Below are 13,251 nucleotides of genomic sequence, written 5' to 3'. Positions count from 1 at the left end.
GATTTATTTTTTGGGGGTTATAGATATTGACTGCAAAGATGTTTATTATAAGTTTTTGTTGATTGGATAGATAAGATGTAATCCATTTAATTTCTGCTATCTGTGTTAAATTCTTTCATCTTCGGGTTTCAGATCAATGAGTTAAGTAATGTTCCAGTTCCTGTTATGCTGATGCCGGATGATTTTAAAGCCTACAGCAAGATCAAAGTGGATAACCACCTTTTCAACAAGTAAGTGTGGTCTTAAAGGGGTTTTAAACCCCCCCCCCCCCCCCCCAGGTTTACTCATCTAAACCCTGTATTTCCCATGCCGGAGATGCGCTATTACCCTCTGCCCATTGTTTCGACTCTTGATTGGATACATTAAAGTGTTACTAAAGCTTCAAATATTTTTTCTTTAATAACCAAACATGCTTGCCTCCACTGTGCAGCTCGTTTTGCACAGTGGCCCCAATCCTCGTCTTCTGGGGTCCCTCAGCGGCTGTCTCGGCTCCTCCCCGCTTTTGATAACCCCCTCTGGGAAGCGCTCTTCCCAAGGGGGTTACTAGATTCTAGTATTCAATATATAAATCGGGGTGGATAAAAATCAATGTTGGGGTGTGTGTGTGTGTTTGTGTTTTTTTTTTTCACAATTTGTTTTATTTTTTTATTCAAATTTATTTTAAGAAAATGCTTTTGGAGTAAAAAGTTTTCTATTCAAGATACATTAATAATTTAGGTTATTCAGCGTGAAATGGAGCTTAGTTATGTAGAATAAGGCTGTATATTCTGCAGTATTTACACTTTTGGTAAATGCAATGCATTAATGCAATCACTCAATATCATATAACATTAATCATGAGATAAAACAAAGTTCAGGAATATTCCTTTATCCCATTGTTTTGCAAATCTATGTACACTACAAAATGTATGATTGAATCAGTTCTGACATCGCTGTTTTACTAACCTGACAGCTTATTCTAAATGGGAAACTAGAGCTGCACAATTAATCGTCAAGAATCGTTCGATCTTTTTCCTTTGCGATTCTTGACACAGGGTTTCACGATCTTTGACATGAAAATAATTTTCTCTCTGCACTTTGGTATGCAAAGAATTTCCTGTCTGCTGTCAGCCAAAAGTCAAAGTCTGGGAAGCCTGCCAGTTTTTAAAAACTTTCTTTATCAGTGGAAACAGTGTATCACATTGACTTGTACATCAAAGGAATAAACTTCTGTATGTAAGTTAGGAACGTTTAACCACTTAAACACCAAACCTTTTTCTGACAGCTCTTCAAGTTAAAATCATTTTTTTTTTGCTAGAAAATTACTTAGAACCCCCAAACATTATATTTTTTAGTAGAGACCCTAAAGAATAAAATGGCGGTTGCTGCAATATTTTATGTTGCACTGCATTTGCGCAGAAGTCTTTTTTTTTTTAAATGCAATTTTTTTGGAAAAAATTACTTTAATGAATAAAAAAAAAAAAAATAGCCAGTAAAGTTAACCCTTTTTTTTTTTTTTTTTTTTTTAAATGTAAAAGATTTTATGCCGTGAGAATCGTGATCTTCATTCTAAGCAAAAAAAATTGTGATTCTCATTTTGGCCAGAATCGTGCAGCTCAATGGGAAAGCTTCATTTTGTCTGCAAATATAAAAAATTCCAACTACCAGCAAGAATGAGTCTTTACATTTAACCCTTTGCCAACCGCCTGCCGTTGACGACAGCAGAATGGCACCCTTGCGCGAATCACTGTAGCTGTACGGCAGGCGCTTTAAGGAGTATAGGGGGCTCGCGTGACGTAGGAGCCAATGTGCATGGCCGCTGGCTACCCGTGATTGCTCCTGCGAAGGACAGAACTGAGTTCTGTCCGTGTAAATGGACAGATCTCCATTTGTAGGGGTGAGGAGACTGATCTTCTGTTCCTACTTTTTTTTTTTTAATCCAAAAAGGATGGTAAAGAATACATTATCACTTCACATTCCATCAATTGCATATGTACCGTATTTATCGGCGTATACCGCGCACTATTTTGCCCTGAAAATCAGGGCAAAATCGTGGGTGCGCAGTATACGCCAATACCCGATTTCCCGCCATGAGTTTGAATACTGCGCCCGCATATAGCGAGCGCAGTACACTCGTGAATCTTCGGCCAGTCTCGGCGCCTCTCGTACTGACGTCCTGACGTCCTGAGCGTACAGGACGTCAGTGCGAGAGGCGCCCGAGCCTGGCCGAAGATTCACGAGTGTACTGCGCTCGCTATATGTGGGCGCAGTATTCAAAGTCGTGGCGGGAAACGAGCGGGAGGACGCCGCCGAAGATGGACGCCGGACCCGCCGAAGATGGACGCCGGACCCGCCGAAGATGGACGCCGGACCCGCCGAAGATGGACGCCGGACCCGCCGAAGATGGACGCCGGACCCGCCGAAGATGGACGCCGGACCCGCCGAAGATGGACGCCGGACCCGCCGAAGATGGACGCCGGACCCGCCGAAGATGGACGCCGGACCCGCCGAAGATGGACGCCGGACCCGCCGAAGATGGGACGCCGGACCCGCCGAAGATGGGACGCCGGACCCGCCGAAGATGGGACGCCGGACCCGCCGAAGATGGGACGCCGGACCCGCCGAAGATGGACGCCGGACCCGCCGAAGATGGACGCCGGACCCGCCGAAGATGGACGCCGGACCCGCCGAAGATGGACGCCGGACCCGCCGAAGATGGACGCCGGACCCGCCGAAGATGGACGCCGGACCCGCCGAAGATGACACCCGACGAGGCCGCAGATGGACGCCGCGCAAGACATCAAAACTGTAAGTACAAAATAACAAAAAATCTTTTTTTCCCACAGGATTGGGGGCCACTTTGGGGGTGCGCGGTATACGCCAGAGCGCGTTATACCGCAATAAATACGGTAATCTTTTTCCCCCCATCCTTATAACATTCAAACTTACTTGCTATTCCACAGTGTTTACACCTATATGTACACATATACCTTTATTTTTCACCTGCATAGTGGTCCAGGGGCTTGAACTTCTTATCCACAATATCTCATATTTCCCTCCTGAATTCTCCAACACTCCTCTTTTATCTTTTACAAAATGCCCTAAACCCCCTCAAAACCAAAAAAAGGGAGTTCCCTTCATTCCGGGCTGGATGTCGGCAGAAATGGCCAGACAACTCAAGGGTGTAGCTGCATTAGAAACGTGAATAGCCGGGAAGATGGACTCGGCTGTATGAGCGTGTGTCTCTCTACTCCGCCATCTTCAGACCACTCCCCCACATTTTTTTTAATTTCCCACTAATTATAATGAAGTGGGAGATGGTTCACCTTAAACATATTGGCCCTTTTCTACCCCCTATGACTTTCAGCCAAGAAATCCCACCTGACGTCACATCCACCTGGTGGACTGCAGGCCCACTCCAGGCTGAGCGAATCTTCTGCGTTTTCCAGTGAGAAACTTGTCGGCCTTTCCCCTGTAGTACCACAAGAGGCACGTTTTTAAATATCCGTGCTTTACTGTTTGTTTACATACAGTACTGTGCAGGGTGGATTTGATTTTAAATCAAGTTGATTTTAAATCATGATTTTATTTAATGAGCAACTGTCATCTCTGTCCCGCTCCTCCTCTGACCTGCTGTTGACTCAGACAGTCCTATTCACTTTAATGGGACAGCTAGTGATGCGGCAGTGACACAAGGACATGGCAGTAGCAGGTGAGTTGATGCTCGTTAAAAGGTGCTGCCATGATGGATCTGAAATGACAAGTGCTCTTTTAAATGTAAAGACTCATTCTTGCTGGTAGTTAGAATCTTTTAATATTTGCAAACAAAATAAATGTTTTCTATGTAGAATAATAAGCTATCAAGTTAGTAAAACGGCGATATCGGAACCGATTTTTAGGTTAATCGCACATGGTTGAACTACTCCAAATTATTTTATTTAATTAAAAAAAGCAAGTGGATCAATCAACATCAGTTAAAAATTATCCTCTCTCCCAGCGCTTAGATATACACGTATTTCCAAATGTTTTTAAATGCACATCAAACGGCTACTATAACGATACAATTTAAAAACAATATGTTTTAAAATGACTCCAAAATCACTACATAGAATATTGTACAACATTAGCAGAGATGTATGAGCTGTGAATCTACACCCAATGTGTCCTTATTTAATCCAAAGTGGTTTATTTAATAAAGTCCATCAAATGTTTGTCTTTTCTCAAAAACGCATCTGAATAGATTCTTGTCACTGCACCCAGTGAATCCTCTCCCTTATGGTATCACACTCGCCAGACAGGTGATCAATTAATGCCTGTATAGAAATCCTTACGGGAGCTGCAGGATCGCCATTCCATCTGGATATTACTTAGAGTAAAAAAGAGAGGTGCACATAGTGTAATACTGTATAACAATTTTATTAAAACAGCCACCCCCTCCTCCAGATGTACACTTACAAGAAAATAATGGATCGCAGTGGGACTCGGGTTCAGACAGTCCACACTGTGCAGGGAACCGCCCTGTCAGATCTCTGCTCTCCTCTATGGGGGGGATCGGATGAACATGGATCATCTGTCTGTGTTCACCCGATCTGCAGACGGATGTAAAAATAGTATTTTCTTCCGTCTGCAGAATCGGAGCATAGCGGGGACCGATGAGATCGGGTGTCAGCAGATGTTCATCCGCTTACACCCGCTATCCCATAGGGATACATGTATGTCCGTATTTCATTTGAAACCGGATGGGTGAAATACGGACATACTGTCAGCACGTGTGAAAGGGGCCTTAGAGCCTGGTACAGATGCATTTCTTTTCAAATAATTGTGCAGTTTGTAGTGTACATAGATTTGCAAAACAATGGGATAAAGGGATATTCCTGAACTGTGTTTTATTTAGTTACTGTGAAATTTTGTAAATCTCAGCTTGCAGAGCTTGGATTCATGGAATGAGTTTATAAAAAAAATGTAAATCTTGCAGAATGTACAGCCTTGTGCTACATAACTAAGCTCCATTTAATGCTGAATAAACTAAATTATTATGTATCTTATTATGTTATATATTATGTATCTTAAATAGAAAACAATCTTCAAAATCATTTTATTAAAATAAATTTGATTACAACTTTATCATTGATTTTTATTCACCTGGTACTGTGTAGCAAGACTGTAAAGTAAGAGAGCTTTCAAAAATATATACACCTATAAGCTTGATGGATTCGATCCATGTGTTGGCGGTCAAAAGCATTTCGCCATACTGTCTACACCTCTCTCCTATTTACAATTATGAGATTTGTGGCTAAAGAGCCAAGCCAACCCCACCCTTTCTCTGGATGTGTAAAAACATACTGTGATTTTGAGCACTCCCCCTCTGCTAATGATTGATCAAATTGAACCCCACTCAATTGGTGTGCCTAGACAGTTTCTAAATGTATTTTTAATTTTGTAGTACAAAGAATAAAGACAATTGGGACTTTTTCTGTGCTCGACACAATGGGCCAGGACATCATCCTCAAGTTTTTTTGTTTTTTTTGCTTCTCCCTGACTTTTTTGGACACTAGACTAGAGATCATATATTGAGATTTGTCTGGCAGGTTGGTTTTCTTGGGTGCATTTTTGATAGACAACCTCAATTCCCAAAAAAATTGGAATGCTGTGTAAGATCCAAATGCGATGGTTTGCAAATCTCAAATTTTATTCAAAATAGAAAACATATCAGATTTTTAAACTGAAAACATTACATATTTTTTTATATATCTTTAGAAAAAGTTTCCCATGTCTCAAAGCTGGAAACAGGGAAACAAAAAGCTGCCAAAGTGGTACTAACAAGGAAGAGCTGGAAGAACATTTTGCAGCCAATTGCATCAAGGCTTGACAAACCCCCATGCAGCAGGTCGCCATGGCGACTAGAAATTGTGTCCTGGCACCTTGACGGTTCAGTCCCAGTGGCACAGCATGAGGGGGGGGGCAGGCGCGTGCAATGGGAGTCACTAAACGGGAGTGGTGGAACAGATGCCAGTCCTGTCAAAGCCGGGTGGCGGACCAGAAGGTGTCGCTGTGCCTCGTTTGAGCATGAGACACGGGTGGGGAGTGGCGATGCTGTGAGGGCAGGTTAAAGGAGAGGGAGGGGCAGGACAGTGAAGAGCAGGTTAGATGAGATGTGGGACTGTAGGGAAGAGGTAAGGGAGGGTCAGGGGAGGAGCGGAGCCTCAGAGTGACACCATGACAGTGGATCGCTGGGGGGGGTAGTCCAGGGAGAATCTCGGCCTCACCTAGGAGCAGGAAGCGGCGGCGCTGAACAGGCTCGGCAATGGCCCAGAGCCAGACATCCCTCTCTTTTACAAAGATTTTATTGAAAAGTAGTCACAACAGATTAGTGCAAAAGTGCGATGGATACATCAAACATATGGTAAGAGAAGAATTGCAATAACGGGATATTATATACATGGTACAATATTCATTAATACATTAAGGAAATAAAAAAAGAAAAAGGGGAGAGGAAAAAATGAATAAAATATACATATACAGTGCCTTGCGAAAGTATTCGGCCCCCTTGAACTTTGCGACCTTTTGCCACATTTCAGGTTTCAAACATAAAGATATAAAACTGTAATTGTTTTTGAAGAATCAACAACAAGTGGGACACAATCATGAAGTGGAGTGAAATTTATTGGATATTTCAAACTTTTTTAACAAATAAAAAACTGAAAAATTGGGCGTGCAAAATTATTCAGCCCCCTTACTTTCAGTGCAGCAAACTCTCTCCAGAAGTTCAGTGAGGATCTCTGAATGATCCAATGTTGACCTAAATCAGGGTTTGACAAATTTGCTTGGAATCTAGGAGCCAGCTAAAGTTAGGTGCCAGAAAACGCATCCTGTCCCGACGAGCTTGCATGCAGAAGCGAACACATACGTGAGCAGCGCCCGCATATGTAAACGGTGTTCAAACCACACATGTGAGGTATCGCCGCGATTGGTAGCGCGAGAGCAATAATTCTAGCCCTAGTCCTCCTCTGTAACTCAAAACATGCAACCTGTAGATTTTTTTAAACGTCGCCTATGAAGATTTTAGAGGGTTAAAGTTTGTCGGCATTCCACGAGCGGACACAATTTTGAAGCGTGACATGTTTGGTATGAATTTACTCGGCGTAACATTATCTTTCATAATATTAAAAAAAATGGGGATAACTTTACTGTTGTCTTATTTTTTAATTAAAAAAAAGTGTAATTTTTTCCCCAAAAAAGTGCGATTGTAAGACCGCTGCGCAAATACGGCGTGACAAAGTATTGCAACGATCGCCATTTTATTCTCTAAGGTGTTAGGATAAAAAATATATATAATGTTTGGGGGTTCTAATTAGAGGGAAGAAGATGGCAGAGAAAAATAGTAAAAAATTACATTAGAATTGCTGTTTAACTTGTAATGCTTAACTTGTAATACCAACGGCTCACCACCAGATGGCACCAGCCCACCTTCCAAGCCAAGTCGCCAGGACACCATTTCTAGTCGCCATGGCGACCTGGCGCCCGGGATTTGTCGAGCCCTGACCTTAATGACTAATGATGATAAATAGAATCCACCTGTGTGTGTGTGATCAAGTCTCCGTATAAATGCACCTGCACTGTGATAGTCTCAGAGGTCTGTTTAAAGCGCAGAGAGCATCATGAAGAACAAGGAACACACCAGGCAGGTCCGAGATACTGTTGTGGAGAAGTTTAAAGCTGGATTTGGATACAAAAAGATTTCCCAAGCTTTAAACATCCCAAGGAGCACTGTGCAAGCGATAATATTGAAATGGAAGGAGTATCAGACCACTGCAAATCTACGAAGACCTAGCCGTCCCTCTAAACTTTCAGCTCATACAAGGAGAAGACTGATCAAAGATGCAGCCAAGAGGCCCATGATCACTCTGGATGAACTGCAGAGATCTACAACTGAGGTGGGAGACTCTGTCCATAGGACAACAATCAGTCGTATACTGCACAAATCTGGCCTTTATGGAAGAGTGGCAAGAAGAAAGCCATTTCTTAAAGATATCCATAAAAAGTGTTTAAAGTTTGCCACAAGCCACCTGGGAGACGCCCCAAACATGTGGAAGAAGGTGCTCTGGCCAGATGAAAAAAAAATCGAACTTTTTGGCAACAATGCAAAACGTTATGCTTGGCGTAAAAGCAACACAGCTCATCACCCTGAACACACCATCCCCACTGTCAAACATGGTGGTGGCAGCATCATGGTTTGGGCCTGCTTTTCTTCAGCAGGGACAGGGAAGATGGTTAAAATTGATGAGAAGATGGATGGAGCCAAATACAGGACCATTCTGGAAGAAAACCTGATGGAGTCTGCAAAAGACCTGAGACTGGGACGGAGATTTGTCTTCCAACAAGACAATGATCCAAAACATAAAGCAAAATCTACAATGGAATGGTTCACAAATAAACATATCCAGGTGTTAGAATGGCCAAGTCAAAGTCCAGACCTGAATCCAATCGAGAATCTGTGGAAAGAACTGAAAACTGCTGTTCACAAACGCTCTCCATCCAACCTCACTGAGCTTGAGCTGTTTTGCAAGGAGGAATGGGCAAACATTTCAGTCTCTTGATGTGCAAAACTGATAGAGACATACCCCAAGTGACTGACAGCTGTAATCGCAGCAAAAGGTACTGCAAAGTATTAACTTAAGGGGGCTGAATAATTTTGCATGCCCAATTTTTTAGTTTATTTGTTAGTTTGAAATATCCAATAAATTTCGTTCCACTTCATGATTGTGTCCCACTTGTTGATTCTTCAAAAAAAATACAGTTTTATATCTTTGTTTGAATCCTGAAATGTGGCAAAAGGTCGCAAAGTTCAAGGGGGCTGAAAACTTTTGCAAGGCACTGTATTCATAAATCAACTGCAGAATGAACATGTGGAACAGAGAAATAAGTTTTTTGGGTTTATTTTGTGAGGCCCCTGGAAAGTTGAGTATTGAACCTAAAGGTTTGATTGTTTGCTATCCATGGTTGCCAGACCCTGTGAAATTTGTCGTGGGTGTCAGAGGTGAGGGATGTTGTCTTCTCGTTAATCATAATTTCATTCATGCGGTTTTTAACCACTTTAGCCCCGGGCCTGTTTTTCAGAGTCGGTGTTTACGAGACAAAACCATTTTTTTTTGCTAGAAAATGACTTAAAACCCCCAAACATTATATATTTTTTTTTCTAACACCCTAGAGAATAAAATGGAAGTCATTGCAATACTTTTTGTCACACCGTATTTGCGCAGCGGTCTTACAAGCGCACTTTTTTTGGAAAAAATTCACTTTTTTAAATGAAAAAATAAGACAACAATAAATTTGGCCCAATTTTTTTATATATTGTGAAAGATAATGTTACGCCGAGTAAAATGATACCCAACATGTCACGCTTAAAAATTTCGCCCGCTCGTGGCATGGCGTCAAACTTTTACCCTTAAAAATCTTGATAGGCGACGTTTAAAAAATTCTACAGGTTGCATTTTTTGAGTTACAGAGTAGGCCTAGGGCTAAAATTAATGCTCTCGCTCTAACGATCGCGGCGATACCTCACTTGTGTGGTTTGAATACCGTTTTCATATGTCGGCGCTACTCGCGTATACGTTCGCTTCTACGCGCGAGCTCGTCGGGACGGGGCGCTTTAAAAAAATTTTTTTTTGCTTTTCGCATTTATTTTTATTTATTTTACAATTTTTAACACTGAAAAAAAAAAAAAAAAATTATCACTTTTATTCCTATTACAAGGAATGTAAACATCCCTTGTAATAGAAAAAAAGCATGACAGGTCCTCTTAAATATGAGATCTGGGGTCAAAAAGACCTCAGATCTCATATTTAGGCTTAAATGCAAAAAAAAAAAAAAAATTTGGAAATGTCATTTTTTCAAATGACAAAAAAAAAAATGTTTCTTTAAGACGCTGGGCGGGACTGACGTTTTGACATCACTTCCGCCCAGCGGAGCTATGGGGACGGGCGAAGGAGATTTTTCCTTCAGTCTCGTCCCCGCTCAGCTGCCGGATGGTCGCGATCTCCTCCGCCGCTACCGACGGCTCCGGTAAGCGGCGGAGGGCGCGGAACAGCGGCGGGAGGGGGGGGGGCCCCTCTCCCGCCACCGATAACGGCGATCTCGCGGCGGATTCGCCGCGGAGACCGCCATTATCGTTAACACGGCCGCCCACAGAAGAGATGAATATCTCGATTGTGGCAGCAGCTGCTACCGTTACCGAGATATTCATCTCTAAAGTGATGACGTATAACGGCGGTGGGCGGTCGGCAAGTAGTTAACTGCCTCAAAACGGTAACAATTAGGGCGTAGGAAGGAATAAAACAAGCTATCCTGGCTGGTGTAGAATACCCTCTATAAAAGACTTTGTATGCATTCTCCAGAGTGAGGACATTCCTGGAGCTCTTTATAAGGGATACTGTCATGATCTGCCAGTCCTCTGGGTCCGATTTTATTTTATTTTTTTTTTTTACCCAGGTCTCTCTCCCATTGAATATACGCTCTCGCTGGGTGCTTCCTAGAGGAGATGAGGAATAGATTAAGGATATTAATCCCGGAGAGTGGGGTCGGGCCCTGCAAATGCTTTCAAAGGGGGTCAAAGTGTATGGGGTAGGTTGGGCCCTTATGAGTTGTTGGAGGAAATGTCTGAGCCAGACATCCCTCTCACAGGGGACCCCCCCCAGGCACTTCGATTCCCCCCAGACAGCCCCAACTGTGGCTCAGTTGGGTCTGGACAGCCGGGAGCCAGTGCGATGAGCCATCGGTGACCATCGGTGCAGCCTCCATAAGGTGACCATCGGTGCAGCCTCCATAAGGTGACCATCGGTGCAGCCTCGTAACTTTTTTAGCTGGCTCCTAGATTCAAAGCAAACTTGTCAAGTCCTGAATTACCTTAATTGGTGACATGTCGGTAACCTGATTGGGTATGAAAAATGCATCTTAGAAAGTCAGTGTCTCAGAAGTAAAGATGGGCAGAGGTTTACTAATCCATGTAATGCTGCATCTAAAAACCGTTGAACAATTTCAGAATAATGTTCCTCAACATAAAATTGCAAAGACTTCAAATATATCATCTACAGTACATATGATCAAAAGATTACGAGAATCTGTAGAAACCTCTGTGCGCAAGGGCCAAGGCCGAAACGCAGTATTGGATGCCCATGATCTTTGGGCCCTGTAGACAGTATTACAGTAAAAACATGAACAATTCTGTGATTGGATATTGCTGCATGGGCCCAGGAATACTTCCAAAAATCAATAACTGGGAGCTTTATAATGCAAAGAAGAAGCCATTTCTGAACATGAGCCAGAATTGCTGCTGCCTTCTCATGGCCCCAGACTTCATTTTAAATGGTCCATTGCAAATGTACAACTGTTCTGTGGTCATACAAATTTAAACTGACCATCTTTTTTTGGCAACCATGGGTGCTGCATCCTGTGGATAAGAGGATTGGGACCTTCTGGCTTATCAGTGCTCAATTCAAAAGCCTACATGTCTGATGGTATGGGGGGTTCATTGGTGCATGTGGAATGGGAAACTTGCACTGGAAAGCCACTATCAAAGCTAAAAAAAGATACAGGTTTTATAGCTGCATATTCTCAGGCAAGAATGAGACGACAGTCCCCAGACATTTACAGAGTAGAGTGGTGTTTAGGAAAAGGGGATGCCACTATGTGGTAAACATGACCCTATCCCAATTTTTTGGAAATTGGGGGTTGTAATTTGCCAGCTCTTCGTTCCCCTATTCCAACTTTTTGGAATTTTTAGGGTTGTACTTGGTCTTAAATATTGGTACTTTTAAAAGATATTTCAACCTAGGTATGTCCAATGCCTTGAGGTATAACCTCCAAGCCCTATTCGATATGTGGCTTCATAAAGATCCAAAAGTGTTCTCACCAGGTCCTCAGCTTTTGGTCACTTCTAGATGCTGTATATCTGTTCTGGGACCATTGAAAAGATATCTACCATGGGACTATGTTGCAGCAATATATGAAAAATCTCTATTGAATATTAAAACATATCTGGTCTATACAGTTCACGTCCTAATCTGTACAATGTTCCAGTTGAACATACAGGGAATGAAAATGTTAAAATTTGCACTTCCACCAAAATTTGGATATGCAAATTATTTAAAAATGTCATACCTTGTATTCCTGCTCCCTGTATGTTCAGCAGGAACATTTTATGGATTAGGACGTGAACTGTATAGACTGACCTCTCCTTCAGCCCCCACATCCAATCGCTGGCTGAATCTTGCCACCTTAACCTCCAGAATTCGCCCCTTCCTGACTTACGACACCACAACTTTAGGTTGTTTCCTGCCTCAGCTACTGCAACTCTCTCTCCTCAATGGCCTACTCTTACACGGGCTAGCCCCTCTTTTAGTCTATTATGAATGCTGCTGCTAGATTCATACACCTCACTAACTGATCCGGGACTGCTGCTCCTCTCTGCCAGTCCCTTCACTGGCTTTCCCTACCCTACCGTATAAAATTCAGAATACTAAACACAACATACAAGGCCATCCAAAACCTTGCCCCCAGCTACATCTTTAACCTCATCTGCAAATATCTCCCAAATTGTCCGCTCTTCCCAAGACCTCCTGCTCTCTAGAGACTTCTACAGAGCCTCTTCCATTCGCTGGAACTCCCTGGCCTGGTATGTCCGGTCAGCCCCTACCCTGTCCACCTTTAGGAGATCCCTTGAAGACTTGGTTATTCAGGGAAGCCTATCCCACACCCACCTAAGAACTGTATCTGAGCTACCCGCAGCTATTACATTTCCGTACCACCCCCCCATCCCTTTAAAATGAAAGCTCCATGAGCATGGTCCCTACTGTCCCTTCTGTATTGTAATTTGTGCAGTCCCCCCTCTACATTGTAAAGCGCTGCGCAAACTGTTGGCGCTATATAAATCCTGTATAATAAAAACGTGGCAAGGCATTTAATATTCAATTGACCTTGTTTTCTGAAATGTATTTTTTATTTAACTAAATTTAGCATATGTTACATTGCACATTGTTGCATTATATACATTGCACGTGAGAAATCGGCTTTTATATCAGAAGATAAAATCTTGAAGCGGAATTTTTTATTTATTTTTTATTTCCCCAGGGAGAACCTTCCAAGTCGTTTCAAGTTTAAGGAATATTGTCCCATGGTGTTCAGAAATTTAAGAGAGAGGTTTGGGATCGATGATCAGGATTACCAGGTACATGGGTAGGGATATTAATGATTGTTTGTTTTGCTTTTAGACACCTT

General features: G+C 42.6%; 1 protein-coding gene across 3 annotated transcripts in view; it reads left to right on the top strand.

Moving 5' to 3' along the window:
* Window positions 1-13,251, top strand: part of PIP4K2B (phosphatidylinositol-5-phosphate 4-kinase type 2 beta) — a 147,413-nt gene that overhangs the window by 17,753 nt on the left and 116,409 nt on the right. For all 3 annotated transcript variants that reach the window (XR_005744364.1, XM_040329832.1, XM_040329831.1), the window contains exons 2-3: window positions 133-230; window positions 13,105-13,201. Coding sequence is in view for 2 of the 3 variants with exons in the window: in XM_040329832.1 (XP_040185766.1) it covers window positions 133-230; window positions 13,105-13,201 (195 nt within the window). In the remaining variant the exon portion in view is untranslated. The remainder of the gene's footprint in view (window positions 1-132; window positions 231-13,104; window positions 13,202-13,251) is intronic.

Source organism: Rana temporaria, chromosome 12, assembly GCF_905171775.1.
Source record: "Rana temporaria chromosome 12, aRanTem1.1, whole genome shotgun sequence".
Taxonomy (NCBI): domain Eukaryota; kingdom Metazoa; phylum Chordata; class Amphibia; order Anura; family Ranidae; genus Rana; species Rana temporaria.
Note: the sequence above shows the minus strand (reverse complement) of the source record. Positions and strands in the feature narration are given on the sequence as shown.